The 20,683-nt window shown below is 42.9% G+C and overlaps 1 protein-coding gene across 1 annotated transcript in view; it reads right to left on the reverse strand.

Annotated features, from left to right (window-relative positions):
• Positions 1 to 217: 217 nt before the first annotated feature.
• ap1m3 (adaptor related protein complex 1 subunit mu 3) overlaps positions 218 to 20,683 on the reverse strand; it is a 39,008-nt gene continuing 18,542 nt past the window's right edge. The window contains exons 5-12 of the mRNA XM_085386861.1: positions 17,875 to 18,022; positions 16,137 to 16,263; positions 12,332 to 12,474; positions 11,249 to 11,320; positions 10,807 to 10,965; positions 5,037 to 5,162; positions 4,401 to 4,476; positions 218 to 1,760 (exon numbers count right to left, since the gene is read on the reverse strand). Coding sequence (XP_085242987.1) covers positions 1,738 to 1,760; positions 4,401 to 4,476; positions 5,037 to 5,162; positions 10,807 to 10,965; positions 11,249 to 11,320; positions 12,332 to 12,474; positions 16,137 to 16,263; positions 17,875 to 18,022 — 874 coding nt within the window. The 3' untranslated portion in view covers positions 218 to 1,737. The remainder of the gene's footprint in view (positions 1,761 to 4,400; positions 4,477 to 5,036; positions 5,163 to 10,806; positions 10,966 to 11,248; positions 11,321 to 12,331; positions 12,475 to 16,136; positions 16,264 to 17,874; positions 18,023 to 20,683) is intronic.

Raw genomic sequence — 20,683 nt, forward strand, 5'->3', positions numbered from 1 at the left:
TCAGACTAATCATTTAAAAGAATTGCACCTTAATGTAGCGCCTTTATGCCGTTAACTCAGAATAATAATGGAGCACTAATCTGAGATCTGTTCACTAATGTGACAGATTGTTGATCTACATTTCAGAGCTGGCAAACATTATTTCACCCACAAATATTAAAATTTGCTTGACCAATGTAGTAAGGAACTATGTGCAAAAATTACAACCAAACAAACAAAACACTGATATCCCATAACAAGATACAAAATGTTTTATTTCCAAATATATCCCTTTGTTCCCTATGGACAAATTGTCCTTGATAAATTAATCAAAACACATAACACAGATCTATTAAAATCGTCACTGGGGTCTCAAACAGGTCTCCACATGAAAAAAGAAAAGGACTGATTGTAATAGTATGTTTTTGTTTTAACAGCAAACATGGTAAAAATGACTCAGGACTCTTCTGTGTTGTTAGCAATGCAGCTGAACTGATGTGGTGAAAAGCGTGCACAGTAGAGGGAGTCGAGAAGAATCCTGGGGGAAAGAATTCTTCACCATTTTGTCAATATTCTCACATTCTGCACACAAACTCTCTTCAGGTTAATTTTACCTTTGTACCCCCTTCTGTTTTCCTTTAAAGTCTCCTTTCCACATGGCAGTGATTAGTGATTACAGTATAAACAACAGATATAAGGATAAAAAAAAAGAAACCCCCAAACCCCCCCCCACCTTTTTCATTCCTTCAGTATGTGCTCAGAGCTGGAAGCTGATTTTGAGCACAAGGACAAGGTTACAGGCCCCATGAGAGTGTGTCGACGGTGTCGCGTTACACTGCCGATGCCTCTGACAATATTGTGCCTTATTAATCATTGATCTGGTTGCTGGTGTTAATTTCAGTGCACTGGAGTTCACAGTGCTAGGGCTGATGAGACGCAGGCATTTTTGGGGGCAATGCCTGCGTCTATTTATAAATAGATGTTTTTATATTTGGTATGGTTCTATTATATCTTAATGTTCTATTATATCTTAACACAGAGGTTCTAGAAAAAAAACATGCTCCGAGAGGACAAAAATCAACCACTGAATATGAAGGACGGGTCATAGGAGTGATTGAGAAAGACGAATGTTAAAGATGCTGACTGGTTTTGTGTTGAAGCTAAGATCCTGCCTGGAACCACATGTAACTTGAGTACTTGGCATTTTTCAATATAGAGAAAAATCACCAGTCTGCAACATTATGGCCCTTAAAGAAATAACAAGTGGTGATAAACAATCACAGCTGCTGTACACTGGGACTACATAATCAGTCAGATTACATAGTACTCAGCAGAAAGCCACTGGACAAGCTGAGCAGCCCAAATTGACCATGTTTCGAAAACTACAATAACATGTTTTTTCCCTTTCTGAAGAAAACTAGAAAAAAATGAGTCCAGAAACTTCACTCTAAATGAGCCCTCCATGTTCATTTAGAGTGAGGCTCAGTTTATTATTTACGCTTTACTGAAGACCGGAGGAATCTGAAATAGAAATTACAGGTCAGAGGTGTTGCACCACACTTTCCCGTCTGAGTCAAGTTAGTTTTAGAGGAAGGGATGACGTCCTGTTGCCATTCAGTGTAAGGGGAAGGAAAAAAAAATTGTCCTCCTGCACTTGTCCTCTGCTGTCCGCTGCAGAGAGAAATCTGGAGAAATGGAGGCGAGACGAAGACAGACAGAGAAAGAAAATATCCATTCATCTAGCAGCGTCTGTGCCCTTTAGTTCGTCCGGAGCTGGTAATCTGCCAAGAGACGTAACAGCAGAGCATTAACGTGCAGCTTGCTTCCCCTCAGTGCTCTTGCACATCACTACCACTTTATAATGGTGCCATTAAATCTCAAAACAAGGTGTACAGAATAATTACGATGCACGTGTGCACCCCCGGAGGTGTCACAAAAAAGATGAAACAGAAGTATGCGAACATCCCATTTGCATATGTTATGCGCTTTTGTTTTGACTCTTTTGAACTTGAACTTAAGGTAAATATCAGTGGCACAGAATACAGAGTGTGTGTTAACTGAACCATGCTCATATATATATATTAAATAAAAAAAACAACAAAAAATCCTGACAACACAGCCTTTGAATAGTTTCCCAGAGTTTGGCACATAATACTTACAAGACGGTGAGTTAAATATCAACAACTCAGTGAAAGAGGTGAGTTTAGGGTGTTTCCAGGGGTCAGGGTGAGCACAGATATGTTGGTAATAGCAGCAAGAAAAAAGGGGGATTAAATATCTGCTTAACTAAAAGTAGATGGTTCATTTACAAAGTAAGAGTGGAGAAAGTAAGACAGGCAGGACCTGAGGAGGGAAGAGGGATATATTGGGTAAAGGATGTTGAAGATGGAGCTGCCCTGAAGGAGGAAGAGGAAGACCACAGAGAAGATTCTCTATGGATGTAGTGAAGGAGGACATGCAGAGGGTTGGTGTGACAGAGGAGGATGCTAGACAGAGGGTGAGACGGGGGCAGATGTGGTTCCACTGAAATAAAGCAGTCCTTTATGATATCAAGAACCGGATCCAGTGACAACCTGGATCAGTGATGTGTCATGTTAAACATCCAGCTAATGTGCATCATCACCTGATCAGTCAGATATTAGTGGTCATCACAAGCAAATGCCTGTTCATCAATCATTAATGAGCCACTAGCTACAGTACACAGCATCAGGGTATTATTTAATCAGTGTGAGAGTGTCTGCCTGTAGTGTCGAGTGAAATGTGATCGCGCCCGTCTCCCTCTGTGTGCTGCTGATGTTAACAGTAAGAGAAAGGGAATAGCCATCTCTCCAAGTCACCCAAACTTCGTCCCCTTTCCTTCTCTAACTTGTTCTCGTCTTTTCTCCTTTCGATCCCTCTCGCTTTCTCTCCTTTGCTTCTCTGCTGATGTTACAGCAAGGTGATCGTAACCTTGGCATTTGCCAAGTTGCCACCCTGGGAGCCTCCTGGCACCCTGTGGTATCATTCAACCTCTGCATCCCCTGACTCATCCCTGACAAAGCCAGGTAATGGATATGATTGATGTAATGCAGTCAGGTTCATTCCTGGGGCAGATAGCAGGTATGAAACTTGAAGATTTCTGGCGGTTGTCCAGCAGAGGTACTGGACTCCCATCTCCATATCATTACCATTTGCTGAAACACTGAAACCCGTGAGCCTGTGTGGAGGACTTTGCTGCAGTCTCATCAATACACTGCAGCTTTAAACTGACCTGTTCAAATGACATGTGTGTGTTTGGGGCGAAGGTGTTGCTTTTTATTTCAACATGCTTTGCAGGTAACATCTCAGGTTAATGGGATGAAACAAGCTCAAAGCTGACAAACACTTCTTGGTCCTTGTCGCCCTTGTTGTCAGCAGCTGACGGATGTGGGTTCATTCCCAGGGCAGCAACTGAATCTCAAGATCCCAGGTGCTAACGTTGCTGCAGAAATTCGGCTGTTTCTGTTCAAAGTTGGACATTAAACACGCTACCTAAGCCTCGAAGAAGCCAGGTTTCTATCCTTGGCAACCTGCATTTTGTCACTCTAAGCCCCTGATGACATGGCTCGTGGTGATAGAGCCAGGTAATAGATATGATAGATGCTATCCAGCTGGGTTCATTCGAGGGACACACACTGAATACTGATGCAGTAAGACCGGTTGTGACTCTGATCTCTCTTGGGAATTTACTCCTCTGTCTTTCTAGGAACACCAACTTGGAATCCAAAAAAAGTTCAAAATATGCACCGTGTAGTCTTCCGACACTTGATGTTAATTGTCATGTTTTATGTGATGGTTTTTTCAAATTAGCTAATCTGTGGATGAGATGAGACACACAGTCCTGATGAAGCAAACTGTGTTTTTTCTTTTTTCCTCTAGCTTATAATGACCTTAAAAAAACGCTTTTCAGTTATCTTTATCTGAAACCTTAACCACCTGAGGTCCATGTTGTCACAGGTCTGCTACCCCCAACTATCTTAATGCTATTATTTGGACAAAGCTAAGAATGAGTATTTTTGAAAATTGTGAATATGTTTTAAATTAGAATAATTATTCTTGCTTCCCTGATTGCCTAGACTTTTGAGAACAATTTCCTAAAAACAAAAATGATTCTCGATATGATGACTACTTTGACTACATTATTACTTAATGAGAGAAATGCAATTTTAAATCCAAGGGCTTTCAAACCACAGATGCAGACATTTGCAGCTCTGTCGTACATGAAAGTTTCATCCTTCAAAAAGTATTTGTAAAATTCTCTTAAACTTCATCAACCGTGCTGCCAAATCAGAGCAGCAGCATTTCCAGTTAAAAAGTGGTCCTAAGTGGCCAATCTGCAGTGTTTGTGTTTGTTTTTAAGGGTGAGTTGTAATGAATTCCACTTCCCTGCGTTATTTTCTCACCTCCACTTTGCGTGATGTAGCGCACCCATGGCAACGCCTGGTAACCACTCTTCTCTATGATCTTTAGGTAGCGCACCTGGGGGAACATTGACATTTTAACTACAGTTATTTCACTCATTCAAACACATTATGAACCCTCATTTTCTTTAGTGGTTTGACATTACAGTTTACTATAAACAGACTGTGCGCTCAGGTAGCTTTCTGTCAGTTCATTTACAGCAGATATAAATGCCTTCTATCTAGCGAAAACCACAGATCTCCACATTTTGATTGTTTTTTCTTCTCACTAACTGAAGAAATAAAAGACATTCTGAAGAACTAAAAAATGTCTCATTTTTAATGGGTTGTAACAAAAGAGAGAAGGTAAAATTGAAACATGTGAACTCTAATGTAGTCAGGTAGAGCTCATTTATAAATGACCTAAATATCAAAGACATTGGAATGTGAAGGTAGTTTTGCTCTATGGTTTAAATTCAACAAGGAGTGAATTGAGACAAAGTGTGTAAGGAGATCGTTGCCATAAACTTAAAAGATGACTTAATAAGTTATCCATTTAATCCAGTAATAATTTTTACTTTACAGAATGCAGCTGTACAAGGAGGCAGTGAAGGCAAACGGTGCGTTGTCATCTCCTACCTGAATCCCAGACACAGTGAAATAGGGTATCTCAAAATTAACTGTGATTGGTCTCTTTGCCTCGAGCTCGTCACTCTCCACGCTGGGCAGCCCAAAGTGTGCTCGCATCACGTACTCCTTACCCCCCTAGACAGCCAAACAGAAAAGAGAAAAGGCCACAGAGCTGTTATTGGGTCTGTTAGGTAAACTCTTAAATTTAGGATGATGCCATTTATAAAGCTCATGTCTCAAGGGGGCGTCCCATTCCAGTTAATACACACAGCCACACGAGGCAACTACCTTATCATATCAAGGTGAATCAGATATAGGTTTTTTTTAGGATTTAGCATATACTATATTAAACACATGCAAGTTTGTTCTCTGGCTCGACTTTCTTGAAGCCTCCTATTCACTTGGTTTATAATATAAACCACATAATATAATATATTTACTGTTGACTTTAACCTGGGTGTTCCTGTTACACCCAAAGTCGACTAGGATTGGTTCCAGCTCCAGCCACCTGAGGACCTTTTTAAATAATAAGCAGCTCAAGCTAACGGTTGGATGGATTGATTTTAGAGTGATGAAGCGACAACTGGAGCATTCTTGTTCATTTGTTAAAAAATAAGAAAAACAAAAAACAAAAACTAATCTATTCTGCTTCACTAGTACTGTGCAAGTGAATTTCTTTTTTTCTGTACAAGTAGCCTGGCAACAAAGGAAAAAAAACAACACAAGTGTCATTACAATTTTGAAACGCTGTTGTATGTGACATCACCTTTGTCCGCCTGAACCCTGCCCACATCGAACCGAAGAGAAGAGCTCAGGCAGAAGCCCAAACACAGAAACACTCTGCTTTAAAATAACTATTCTAACTGTGGCGGAAAATTGTGCATTCATGCAGCAACCCATCTGTCACAGGAAGAAGCTGATTAAGCATAATAATCATTTGGTAATGTCGTTTCTAAACTTCAATAAACCGACAAACCGAAATAACTGCAAACAAAAAAAAAAAGCCTCATTGTTGAACTGATTATGAAACATTTTTTCTTGTCATTATACGGTTGCTATGGGAAACCTTATCAGCTCTGCCCTCGCTTAAGGCTGATAAGAAATATCCAATAAATGATAAATATGTCAAAGATACATATATTCATGCTTATAAAATAGCTGAAGGAAAATTGACTTATAAATGCTGCATAAACATTTCTGGTGTTTATAAAAACAGAGTCAGACGTAGCTGGGTGGAGCTCACAGCTGGTTGACTGTGGATGAGCGCTCTCTATAACCGCTTTCTGTTTGTTTCCTCAATCTAAACCTCGAGACTGGAGAGAATACGTCCTTTTACAGGGTACAAAGGTTGCGAGTGATGGAAAAATCCTCTGCACAGTCCGCAAGTTAGTCAACTATACTTTACAGCTGCAATTGCTAACCCTCCCTGACATATTAGATGTGTAATGAATTACAAAAGGGGATATCAAGACTTGACAGATAAAAGAACCTCAGCTTCAAGCCAGTTAAATTTCCTTTGAGGAGCCTACAGAGCAGAAACTGACACAAACTGAAAACAAAGTGGAAAATAGGGGAGATAAGATGTGATTGTGTCTGGTTTTGTATGCTGGGAGGTTGGCGGTAAAGTGATAAATGGCTGCTGTCTAATATTTGTCACAACACATCTTCATTTCTGACAGATATTCTGTTTCAGGATTATGTAGAAGTGCATCAAGCTGCTGCTGCTCTGCTTTCAAAGCATGACTTGGGAAAAGGGGAGCTTTTATATATATATATATATATATATATATATATAAAAAAAAAAAACACCCAGCACGCCCCTGCGGGCGGTTTATCCTTCAAGCTCGGGTCCTCTACCAGAGGCCTGGGAGCTTGAGGGTCCTGCGCAGTATCTTAGCTGTTCCCAGGACTGCGCTCTTCTGGACAGAGATCTCCGATGTTATTCCCGGGATCTGCTGGAGCCACTCGCCTAGCTTGGGAGTCACCGCACCTAGTGCTCCGATTACCACGGGGACCACCGTTACCTTCACCCTCCACATCCTCTCGAGCTCTTCTCTGAGCCCTTGGTATTTCTCCAGCTTCTCGTGTTCCTTCTTCCTGATATTGCTGTCATTCGGAACCGCTACATCGATCACTACGGCCGTCTTCTTCTGTTTGTCTACCACCACTATGTCCGGTTGGTTAGCCACCACCATTTTGTCCGTCTGTATCTGGAAGTCCCACAGGATCTTAGCTCGGTCATTCTCCACCACCCTTGGGGGCATCTCCCATTTTGACCTCGGGACTTCTAGGTTATACTCGGCACAGATGTTCCTGTACACTATGCCGGCCACTTGGTTATGGCGTTCCATGTATGCCTTGCCTGCTAGCATCTTGCACCCTGCTGTTATGTGCTGGATTGTCTCTGGGGCATCTTTACACAGCCTGCACCTGGGGTCTTGCCTGGTGTGATAGACCCCAGCCTCTATGGATCTTGTACTCAGAGCTTGTTCTTGTGCTGCCATGATTAGTGCCTCTGTGCTGTCTTTCAGTCCAGCTTTGTCCAGCCACTGGTAGGATTTCTGGATATCAGCCACCTCCTCTATCTGCCGGTGGTACATACCGTGCAGGGGCCTGTCCTTCCATGATGGTTCCTCGTCTCCCTCCTCTTTCTTGGGTTTCTGCTGCCTGAGGTATTCACTGAGCACTCGGTCAGTTGGGGCCATCTTCCCAATGTATTCTTGGATGTTCCTTGTCTCATCCTGGACTGTGGTGCTGACACTCACCAGTCCCCGGCCCCCTTCCTTCCGCTTAGCGTACAGCCTCAGGGTGCTGGACTTGGGGTGAAACCCTCCATGCATGGTCAGGAGCTTTCTTGTCTTTATGTCAGTGGCTTCTATCTCCTCCTTTGGCCAGCCTATTACCCCAGCAGGGTACCTGATCACGGGCAGGGCGTATGTGTTGATGGCCCGGATCTTGTTCTTACCATTCAGCTGACTCCTCAGGACTTGCCTGACCCTCTGCAGGTACTTGGTGGTTGCAGCCTTTCTAGCGGCCTCTTCATGGTTCCCATTTGCCTGCGGGATCCCCAGGTACTTGTAACTGTCCTCTATGTCTGCAATGTTGCCTTCTGGTAGTTCAATCCCCTCAGTTCTGACTACCTTCCCTCTCTTTGTTACCATCCGACTACACTTCTCCAGTCCGAACGACATTCCAATGTCATTGCTGTATAGCCTGGTAGTGTGGATCAGTGAATCGATGTCTCGTTCACTCTTGGCATACAGCTTGATGTCATCCATGTACAGGAGGTGGCTGACAACTGCTCCGTTCCGTAGTCGGTATCCGTAGCCAGTCTTGTTAATGATCTCACTGAGGGGGTTCAGGCCTATGCAGAACAGCAGTGGGGACAGAGCATCTCCTTGGTAGATCCCGCACTTGATGGTAACTTGTGCTATGGGCTTGGAGTTGGCCTCTAGTGTTGTACGCCACATCCCCATTGAGTTCCTGATGAAGGCTCTTAGGGTCCCATTGATCTTGTACAATTCTAGGCATTCCAGTATCCAGCTGTGGGGCATTGAGTCATAGGCCTTCTTGTAATCAATCCAGGCAGTGCACAGGTTGGTCAGTCTGGTCTTGCAGTCTCGGCTGATTGTTCTGTCTACCAGTAGCTGGTGTTTTGCACCTCTGGTATTCTTGCCAATTCCTTTCTGTGTCCCGCTCATGTATTGACCCATGTGCCTGTTCATCTTAGCCGATATGATGCCTGACAGGAGCTTCCATGTAGTACTGAGGCAGGTTATTGGTCGGTAGTTGGAGGGGACCGCTCCCTTCTTGGGGTCTTTGGGGATCAGGACCGTCCGACCTTCGGTTAGCCATTCCGGGTGTCTCTCGTTAACTAGCAGCTGGTTCATTTGTGCTGCCAGACGCTCGTGGAGTGCAGTCAGCTTCTTCAGCCAGTAGGCGTGAACCATGTCGGGCCCTGGTGCTGTCCAACTCTTCATACTGGAGACCCTTTCTTGGATATCTGCCACTGTGATGGTTACTGGACCCTGTTCAGGGAGGTCGCTGTGGTCTGCCCTCAGATCCACTAGCCACTGAGCATTGCCGTTATGGGTTGCATCCTTCTCCCATATGCTCTTCCAGTATTGCTCCGTCTCCAGCCTTGGTGGTGCTGTTCTCTTATTGTTCCCTTGCCACTGAGAGTACACCTTTGCTGGTTCTGTGGAGAACAGCTGGTTTATTCTCCTGCCTTCTATCTCTCTGGTGTACCTCCTCAAGCGGCTGGCCAAGGCTGTGAGTCTTTGCTTGGCAGTTTCCAAGGCCTCAGGTATGGACAGCTTGCTGTATTTCTTAGGCACCTTATTTGTCGCACCTTTCTGCAACTCTGTTAGTTGGCTAACCTCCTTCCGTGCTACTTTGATCTTGCCCTCTAGCCTCCTTCTCCATGGAGGGTACTGCCCCTTGTGGCTGTTCAACTTGTAGCCAAGCATCTCACTGATCACTGCTGCCGTATTGTAGATCAGCTTGTTAGTGTCGGTAATCGTGGTTGTAGGTATTGCCCGTAGTGCTGCATTAACATCATCTAGCAGACCTTCTGAGGGTACTTCACGTAATCTTGGTAACCGGCTACGGGGGATCCAGGTTTCAAGCTTGGCCATGATCCTATTTTTCAGGTCAGTTCCTCTCGCACTCAACGATCCTTCTCCTATCGCACTTGGGGCTATGTACCCAATCTCGGGTGGGGGTGATGATATCTCCCCCCTGACCTGGCGTCCTGACTCCTCCTTGCCGTAGCATTTGTGTTGTACCTCGTCAATCTCTAGCTGTGAGAGCAGTCCCTTCTTTCGAATGTTGGAACACTGAGCTACTAGTTGTTTCGCTGTCATTGTGGATGTTGGGTATTGAAGAATCCATAGGTCCCTCATCCTATTCATGTAGCCCCTTCCGCCGGGGTTACTTGCGTAGTAGCATTCCAACAACGCCCTGTTTTCGTCCCTTGCCCACCGATGCCTTCTTGTTCCAGTAGCCCACTTTTCGTCAGGGTGCCCTGGTTCCTCAACACCTGACGCGGACCTTGTTGATCCGGGCGACGTCCGAGCCGGCATGCCTTCATATTTATCTGTCTCGCTCATGTCTGCGGTAGGCTTGCTTAGCATAGGGGGTCTAGCCTTAGGACCCTTACTGGATACAGACGCCCCAGGCAGGAATCGAACTTGCGATCCTCTGTTCCAAAGGCGTGTAGTCTAACCACTACGCTATCCAGCTGCTTTTTTTTATATATATATATATATATATATATATATATATATATATATATATATATATATATATATATATATATATATATATATATATATATATATATATATATATATATATATATATATATATATATATATATATATAGTGGATCCATAGTTGGTCCTGAGCCACTACATTTAAAGCAAAAGCAGAATTTGCGCCATCTGCTGTACGTTTTGAAAAATGGACACGTGTCTAACATAGATCAGAGTATATGAATTATAGTATAAACAGGAAGCACTCTCAGAACGCAAACCTCGGTCAAGGCAGCTCACTCTCTGGGCAGTATTTACTTTTAAGGGACTAATATTTGATTTTGTATGAATAAAAGAATAAATGGAAAACACTTTTCCAAAACAGCTAAAGAATGTCTGTCGTTTTCAGTCTGATTTAATCTATTATTTATTGCTGCTTGTTGAGAAGCGCTATGCCTGTGAGTGTCTGTGAGAAAATATCAGTAATGACAACATGATATATTTTGTTTACAGGCCACACTAACAGGGAAAGATTTGATGTTCCACTGCACCACATTCTTCTCAGGCACCCACTTGGCGCTGCCTGTGCTGGTCTTGAACTTGGGTGAGTCAGCATCACTGGGCACCGGCACCAGAATGGACACGTTGTTGGCAGTGGAGCGGCTCTTAAACTGACTTTTAGCCTGCAGATGATGTCAGAGAACAGAGTTCAAGCGTCATTAAAGATCTTTATAACAAAAAGCACATGCACAAATTCAAATAAGACCTTGCAATTATGCAACAGTGTTGTTACTTTGCATCACCACACTGCGAACAAACAGATGGCAAACAGCAATCCATTGAATGTGTCATAAATTATAGATCAGCTTTAGTGAAGGCACTAATGCACTTTAAACCCAGATCAGCATATGGTGCATTTTGCTCTATGTGTGTGCATTCATATATTTGTGTGTCATTCATCGTTACCTTAACCTTGATCTCCACGCGGCTGTGAGAGAACTTCTCAATCACACTCTCAATCCATATGAGAGGCTTCACCTGTCAGAGATCGGCGAGGGATTCAGAGAGTGGACACAAGGTCAGAAATGCACCGAGCGCACAATCGAGTGCATCGCTGCACACATAACAAGACAAACAGTGCTGTGGCTGTGCTTGCAGAAGGCTGTAAATAACATTCACACATCCAGTCACTTTATCCTGGTTTTCAAAGACTCAGGGGAGTGTTTGTCTTGGTTTTAAAGTCGCATCATGCCATCTCGTAGTAACTGAAATAATTATTTTATCCAGGTTTCCTAACAGTATTTGTTTGTGCAGAAACTATTGGCTGAGCTGCTGAAGACCAACAGAAGTACTTAAACATTTTGAATGAAAGGTGAGGTGCCCTTAGCCACTAGCTACCTGCTAGGCATGACATCAGCTAGTTTGAGTTTTGTTGGTCCTTGGTCCTTTTTAGAGCATCTTAATCAAAGTTAAATGTCAAATAATATGGCCTGATGTGCTGCTAACTGTACTGACATAAAGTTTGTGGTTTGATATTTCTTTACCAATAATCACTATTTATCTGTGTATATGTAATACACCAATACTGTCTCATGGGTGCACCTTGCTAACAAAGCTAAAAAAAAAAAAAAAAAAAAAAAGGTCACTCCAACAAGGCTTAAGGCTTCAACCCCACTGGGTAACATTGTGGAGGCTCCATCTATTTTTTATAAATACAGTCAGCGACTCGGATACAGTAATGTCCATTCAAGTACACTAAAGGAGTGAAAGTTTTACTTCTTTATTGCGATTGACCAAAAAGAGCTGGGTAATGTTATTTTTAAAACTGAGTCTTTTAAAGTGTTGGATGTTAACAACTTTACCAATTTACTATGACTGTGAAGATCAGTTATGAACAGCAAGCTTCACTATAAGTAGATAGCTTAATACAACAAAAATGAACATCAAAGAGTACAAAAACAATAAAATAAAGACACTTTTTGGGTTGTCATGTCATTTGACCTAATGTGAAAAGAATGTGCTCTTTTGATAACGTTTATGTGTCCTCACTGTAGTGTTGAGGCGGTAGGACATGAGCTCGCTCTCGCCGTCAGGGGGGATGAAAGAGATGGTACGGTCGTTCTCAAAGCGTGACAGACGAACACACTGATGAAACTTCACATCCTCCAGCTCCACTGTCTTGCTCTTCTCTCCTGACACAAACACACACACAAAGATTGAGAGCTTTGTACACAGCCTTGGGGAAATCAAGGTCAAGGTAATGATGACTGACCAACATTCACTCCATCTCTCTCTCTCTCAGACAAACACACACTGAAAACAGTGTGTTACCAGCTCACAGTGCCTTCTTCTCATCCTCCACTAAACAATTAGTTTTGCTGCTACACACAAGCACACAGTTTGTATTTAATACCTGCTGCCATCATCCCCCCAAATGAAACTCACTGATTTCTGCAGACATTCAAGCGATATGAATGACTTCTGATATAGTCACACCTGCACTGTACGCACTGCTGTTTTAGTTGTTTATAACAATTTATTTAGTATTTCAAATGTGACAATAATGCCTCCATGTATTCAGATTTTTTTTTTTTTATGTAGCCAATTGCCCCCCAAAATATTAAAGTCACAAAAGCAAAACCATTAAAAAAGAAAATCCCTGAATAGACTCGGCACAAAAACACTCTCAAAGTTAAAGCTGCTACCTAGAGTGAACACACTTGCACTGTTGCAGTAATCAGTTACACTGTAAGGGGAATCTCTTTCATGGCAGCCTCTGATGCCTGCTGGAGAACGCCTGATGCTCACCTCTGCCGTGGTTAATTGAGGGTGCAGAGTGGTGAAAAACTGCTGTAATGACTGTGGGCCTGTGAGCCTTCAGCTAAATCCCCCGTTCAATAGTGAGCTAAGGCTTCACCTGCTCAGAATGCAACCCCGGGACCAGCACTGAGGCCTGTCAGAGGGAATGTGCCTGCCTGTGTGTGGATGTGCGTATTTGTGTATTCTGTGTGTATTCTTCTTCACTGTCCTCCCTCGTGAGTTGGTGTTCGTGCATGTGTTTATGCATGCCCGTTTTGCAGATTTGTGTACTGCGCTTGTTTCTCTATTGATTTTGTGTGTGTCTGTGTGTGTGACATTTTATAATGTGAAAGTGGAGAAAGGTGGATGCCATGGAGAACCCAACACTCCTGGTCAAGAAAAAGCAGGAAACGCTTCCTGTTTGTGTCCTTCTATGCCACTACCATAGACACACACACACATACACACACACACTTGTATGCAGCGTTATCAAGACAAGCAATGAAAGGTCATACAGGATACTGTCTGTCATTCCCTGGACCTCGGGGCCCAAAGAAGAGACAGGTGTGCGTGCACATGCCAGAGGAGGATTGAAGATGCAGCAGTGTCCCCTGTGGTTCACCCTTACGGCCACTCTCAGCATGTCTTTAATGCACAGTAGCAGACAAGAGCAACCTAATCTGTTTTTCTGTCCACTGTCACACAGTGGGGGGAAAAAAGACGTTATAGTGACAACTGATAAATGCCTAAAGCATCTTAATGGTGCTTCGAGTGGCCAAAGGAATATTTAATCGCCTTAAATGTGAAGATTGGTTAGTCTAATGTTTGATGTATATTATTGTAAACAACATACCTCTCCATTTTTGATTGTCAGTTATAAACGTAAGTAATTAAAAGCTGTCACCTTGGGCATTTTTATGAGTCTTTGACATTTTGTGGAGAAACTGATTAACTAAGAAAATGATAAGAGTGCAAACTGATAACAACATAATTGTTAGTTGCACGCAAAGTAGCCTGCAGCTCATAATATGATTATATGGGCTGCTTTGAAAACGTCTGTCATTTTTACCCAATCCACACAGTCTCAAAACCTAAAACTCCACTGACTTTAAACAAGCCATTGAGGCCACTGAGAGAGAATTTTGAATTACTTAGAGAATATGCGAGCAGCTGTGGACATTCAAGGGATAGAAATGATTTTGTTTGCTTGCTTTCAGTCAGTAAATAACACAGGAGTGACTTGTGTTATGGTTATTTCAGCTCCGTGTGGTGACAGTTCTGGACTTCTACCAGCGGAGGGCAGCATTAAATGATTTATACTTCCTCTTTCTTTTTTTGTCTGCATCAAGCTGTGACTAAAAAGTACAAACCAAGCAACTATGATAATCCAATGACTGGGAAATGATATGTAAAATGTAACTGCAGGAGATGAGAGTGCAAAACACTTTTTAATATTTAACAGTGTGTGTGTGTGTGTGTGTGTGTGTGTGTGTGTGTGTGTGTGTGTGTGTGTGTGTGTGTGTGTGTGTGTGTGTGTGTGTGTTTGCATCTGCCAGTGCGTCTGTTTGATCATTATTTCTGATCATTATTTCTGAGGATATGCTATTTCCCAGACTCCTACACACAGCAGGGGGATTGTGGGCTGCATAGGATAGCCGCGGACCCTCACCTTTCATCTGCAGGGCTGTAGCCCGGGGTGAGGATTAACGCAGAGGCAAAGAGGGTAGACAGTGAAGGAGCCTTTCCCCTTCACTAGAAACAGTAGGGGGGGGAAGAAATGAAGGCAAAGCAGAGGAGGAAGAAGAGATGGAAGAGGAGGAGGAGGATGTGCAGTAGGCGAGAAAAGATGTAGCAGTGGGAAACACCGGTGGAAAAATTGGTAGGCAGAGAGGGGGAGGTAGAGGTAGGAAGAGAGTTATGCATGGGATTTAGGCAGAAAGAGGAGCTAAAGCGTGAGGGTGAGTTCAAGGGGAGAGTGAAAAGCCAAAAGCTCAACCAGCACCAAACAAAGTAGAAAGTGTATCAAAAAGCAATAAAGCATTCTACTGATCGTTTAGAGGCTTACTGTCATTTCATCAGTTACAACAAATAGACTGCATACTACACCAATCAGGCAAAACATTATGACTACTGACATATGAAGTGAATAACACAGGTTATCTCTTCATCCTGGCACCTGTTAGTGGGTGGGGTATATTAAAGAGCAAGTAAACATTTTGTCCCCAAATCGATGTGGACAAAAAGCTGGAAAAATGGGCAAGTGTAAGTCTACAGCATGTCCAAAACAACACCTCTTGTGGGCTGTTACTGGTCTGCAGTGGTCAGTATCTATCAAAGAGGTCCAAGGAAGGAACAGTGGTTGACCCACAACAGGGACATAGATGGCCAAGGCTCAGTGATGCATGTGAGGAATGAAGGCTGGCCCGTGTACAACTGTAGCTCAAATTACTGCAAATGTCAATGCTGATTCTAATAGAAAAGTGTTAAGAGTACTCTTGACCACCGATGAAAGCAGGATAGCGCGCCCTGCCTCAAAGCAAAAATGGTTTAGGAATGGTTCAAGGAGTACAACAGCAAGTTTGAGGTGTTGACTTGGCCTCCAAATTCCCCAGATCTCATTCCAGTCAAGCATCTGTGGGGATGTGCTTGAAAAACAAGTCTGATCCACCTTGTAGCTCACAGGACTTAAAGGATGTGTTGCTAACATCTTGGTGGCAGATCCCACAGCACACCTTCAGGGGCTGTTTTGGCAGCAAAAGGGGGAGCAACACAATATTAGGCGTGCATAATGTTATGCCTGATCGGTACATAATAATGTTTAAAAGTTACTGTAAACACATGCAGGTCCAGCTCCAATTAAATTTCCCTCACTGACTTCAAGTGCTACAACCCTTATGTGTGCTGGATGTTGTTTTTAAATGTATAATACTGAGATAAATCCACAGATATACAGGGATTCTGATCCTTTTTCATTCTGTCAGCTGCCTGCACGAGTGTTCAGCTCTGTAATAAAGGCTTCTAGTGACACAAATGGCTGTGGGTGACTGTTACTTACTGCCTGTGAGCTCAAACAGCACTTTGTCATTGAGGCCCAGTCGAAGTTCAGGCATCCCTGACAGGACCACTTTGAGCTTGATGCTACCCACTATTTCACTGCGCAGGACACTGCCACTGGCACTCACCTACAGAGAAGAAAATAAATTTTAACATTAGTTTGTTTAGATTCTGTGAATACATATGCTACACAGTCAAATCTGCCCCTTGCAGCTGTGGAAGTTCAGTCTGATGATTACAATTACAATTTTCTTGAAACAAATACATATTCGTTATTTGAAGAATTACACTTTTCAGATATGTAGTTCCCAGAAGAAGAAAGCAACAAACCAATCGACCTAACCATTCAGAGGATGCACACAGTCTGAGGGACAAAACAGAAAGTCTTTTAGCATGCAGCGTAAGAACTGTAAGTAAAACACTGGTGAGGAAGACTAAAAAAAAAATGTTGGGGTGCTAGTTTCACTCACTGGGTGAGGAGGCAACCATTTACCACATGGCTAAAACCCAGCATCCTGGGTGTGAGTCCAACCCACAGCCCTGTGCTGTGTCTTCTCCTGCTCTACTCCTTACTACTTCAATAAAGCAGAAAATACCTCAAAATGAAAAAAAGAAAGAAATAAAACTCTGTCAACATTAAAAAAAAGTCCCTGTTCACAGAGAAGGAAGCAGTTACTGGTTTTTACACCCCTGTGTAGTGGTTGAACACCTCCACCAAATTAGTTTCCATGACTCATAACTGCAGTTGTAACTTGATTGTCCTTGAGGTGTTGCCTCAAACACGAGGCACATGAGAGAAGATCTGATTCTTTTGTGCATTTGAAGACGCAGCATGTTCACGTATTCAAACGTCTTCTTCTTTTGCTGCAGGAAATCTTAGACCTTAATAAAAATAGAAGTTCTTCTAATTGGGTCATGAAGCCTGACAACATCACATTTGCACACCGTGGTATTACTGTCCATTTAAGCCCGGTGGTGGTGGTGGTGGTGGTGGTGGTGGGGGGGGGGGGGGGGGGGGGGAGGGAATGTAATAACTGTAAAGAAAGGGAAAGTTACAATGTAATGAAATATTTTGGATGATAGCATTTACATACTTTTAGTTAAGAAAAGTGTTTTTCACCAAGTATTTACTGAAATAAAGCAGGTGGGCATTTGAACCTTTCTATTTTCCAGCAGTTAGACCATGAATTAACTAAAAATGCTGTACAATCATCTCACTCACAAGAAACATAGTGTGTGACTTGTCCTGAGGTATTTTGTCTGCTTGATTTACTGAGTAACCTTAGACATAAACTGAGTCATTCAATGAAAACACAACAAAAATATTGCACTGGAACAGAATGGATGATTATTGATGCAGAGACAATTTACTCAGCGATTCAATTCAAGGGAAGATAATTTTAGCAGTAACGCACATCCACTTAGCCTCAAGGAAGCCAAGTCTATTTGAACCGCTTGAGAAAGTCCAGCGATTTTAGACAATGGATTTAAAAAACGGATAATGGTGTTTGAACAATGTACGAACTGATAGTGAAATTAAAATGAGAGTCATGTGTTTTCTATTATGTTAGTTTACTTCCTGTAACTGAATTCAATGGTGAAAATATATATATAAATTCTAATGATAAAGAGCCATATTATGTACATTACATTTGTTTTGATGACACCATGGTCACCGCATGGCTGGAAATGAACATTCTTACTGTACAGCTCTTTATGATGCTGTGATATTGACTCACCAGAAGATTTACTGACTCTATAACATCCATAAACACTTCATTCTTTCTGTACTTGATGCCCTCTGACCGCCAGGACACAGCATTGGTGACGGTGGCAGGAGGTCGCGGTGCCCCGACCTCTAACTTATGGCCCTGCTGTGTAATGTACCTGAAGGAGACAAAGGCAGAGAGAAGCTCAAGTTGTGTTCAAAGTCAGTCTGTAATCCTGCTGAGTAGGACACCTGAAAACCCATGTACATCATTCATCAAGCTAGTTTGAAAACTAATGATCGCAGCCTTCATGAAGGTGTCTGGGAAAGAGGCAGCACTTTCTAATTTTGGAGGAGTACCATGATAAACTGCAGCAGGCTGAAATTATAATTTAATCTCCTCTAAAGACTGACAGCTTCTCAGAGGCCTAAGAACAACAGTGAGATCCTTAACTCAAATATATCTAAATGAAAAATGGCAACAAACAGCGTGTTTATCTAGCAACATGAACCAAATCTCTCTTGAGGAACGTTTCTACGCTTTGCATTAATCGCACCCCACGACTTTAAAAAAATGAGTTACTCAAGCGTGGATAAATTAAAGGAGCTTTGTATTTGTGCTGTACGAAGATTATTCATGAACGTAATTAGAAAACAGATTTACATAAATCAATTGGGGCTGTAGCCACGGATAATAATGCGATACATGCATTTGTTTACATGAGACTAAACAATGACATATTGGCTGGGTAAATACGAAACAACGAATCGAGTATCTACTGGGCCATGAGGAAAGACTGGGACAGCTGATTCAAAGGAACCGAACCTGCAGCGTGTAACGCATCTTGAAGCAAGTTTGTCAGTTTTCTTTGATTTGTTGAGGCTTCTCTGTAGCTTGCAACTGTGTTAGGATGCACTGACAGAAATAATGGAGGTTAGAGGCCTTTTATTGACACAATTTAGGAAAATTCTGATGGACAAAAGATGATCAGTTACTGGCTGAAGTAAAGCCTTTAAAGTTGGATTCATGCTTCTGCTCAGTTATATACACATACTCTGTTTTCAGCTCTAGTTTTAATGCCACCATCCAAGTCTTTAGCTGCTGCTGCATTCTGCAGATAATCAGTCAGCTCTTTGGTACTGAAAGTTAAATTAGAGTCTTAAGACAGAGATCTTGTCTACGGAAATGAGCTACCCTCTGCTTACTAAGACTGGCCAAGCCGAATCAAAACCTCAGATGTGAAACCAAACCAATGTGCTAAAAAACACTAAAAATGCTCAATACTAAGAGAGAATTATGGCACTTGGGTGATATTATTCAGGATACACCGACACAGAAAGCTCCTTTCCCAGTAAACACATACATTTACATAATTTAAGTGGTAGGCTGATGACAAAAATATTTAATGGTGCAACTTCTGAAAAATGTCAACGATGTACATATACTGCTCTAAATTAGGTCTAATATTAACTGTACTAAGAACAAATCAATAAACTCATTATACATTTTAACATGTAACTATTCTGCCTCTACCCGAGAACAGAGCACTGCATTACCTCATCGCTCTTAACCAAGCTGTAAAGCTTTGTTTCACCGGTCCTCTTCGACTCCAGGGATGTATAATGACTCGTCATGAGAATAAGAGGGAGCTGCACTATGATACATCATGTGACCAGGCCTCTTTTACCGAAACACCTGCCCCCCATCACTGTTTACCTCTCAGTGGCCTCATTCCCACTGCAGAGCTGTCTGGATATTTCTGCCTCCCAATTATTTCCCCCCAGAATATGAAGTGTAAACAGTTATTCCAGTTGAAGGGTTATTAATCATTTTTGTATTGTATGTATTTAGATACATACATACAATCGGGGTCTTGTTCGCGAGTGATGGGAGAAGGGAGCCGGAGATCGACAGACGGATTGGGGCTGCAGCTGCAGTAATGCGGACGCTGCACCGGTCCGTCGTGGTCAAGAGGGAGCTGAGTGTAAAAGCGAAGCTCTCAATTTACTGGTCGATCTACGTCCCTACCCTCACCTATGGCCACGAGCTGTGGGTAGTGACCGAAAGAACGAGATCGCGGATACAAGCGGCAGAAATGAGCTTCCTCCGAAGGGTGGCTGGCCTCTCCCTTAGAGATAGGGTTCGGCCATCCAGGAGGGGCTCAGAGTAGAGCAGCTGCTGCTCCACATCGAAAGGAGCCAGCTGAGGTGGTTCGGGCATCTGACAAGGATGCCCCCTGGGCGCCTCCTGGGTGAGGTGTTCCAGGCATGTCCCACCGGGAGGAGGCCCCGGGGCAGACCCAGGACACGCTGGAGAGATTATATCTCTCGGCTGGCCTGGGAACGCCTTGGTATTCCCCCGGACAAGCTGGAGGAGGTGGCTGGGGAGAGGGAGGTCTGGGCCTCTTTGCTTAGGCTGCTGCCCCCGCGACCCGGCCCCGGACAAAGCGGATGAAGATGGATGGATGGCTGTATTTAGATATATGTTAGTGTCTGAGTATATTATTATTCACAATGATTAAATGCTGGTACTTGGCAGGAGAAACTGAAATTAGAGTTCATCGTACTTCGAAAAAGTATCAGCTTAAATTGAATTTAATCAGTTTCTTTGACATTGGCACAAAAAAGACAGACTGACAGTGATCCAAAGTGCACTCTCTGAAGCAGCCGCTTATCTCCACCCTGAGTTCATTACTCTGACACTTTCTCCTCCCCTCTGTCTCCTCCTCCGTTTAGCCGTCTCTCATCTTTTCATTCTCCCACTCAGGCCTTCAAGCTTTCCTTAGATAAAACCACATATCAATGACCTGAATGCTCCAGGTGCATTTCCAAACCTCAAA

The sequence above is a fragment of the Rhamphochromis longiceps genome, linkage group LG17 (genome assembly GCF_057381845.1).
Source record: "Rhamphochromis longiceps isolate RC_006_pf linkage group LG17, R_longiceps_female_GT1.1, whole genome shotgun sequence".
NCBI classification, from domain to species: Eukaryota; Metazoa; Chordata; class Actinopteri; order Cichliformes; family Cichlidae; genus Rhamphochromis; species Rhamphochromis longiceps.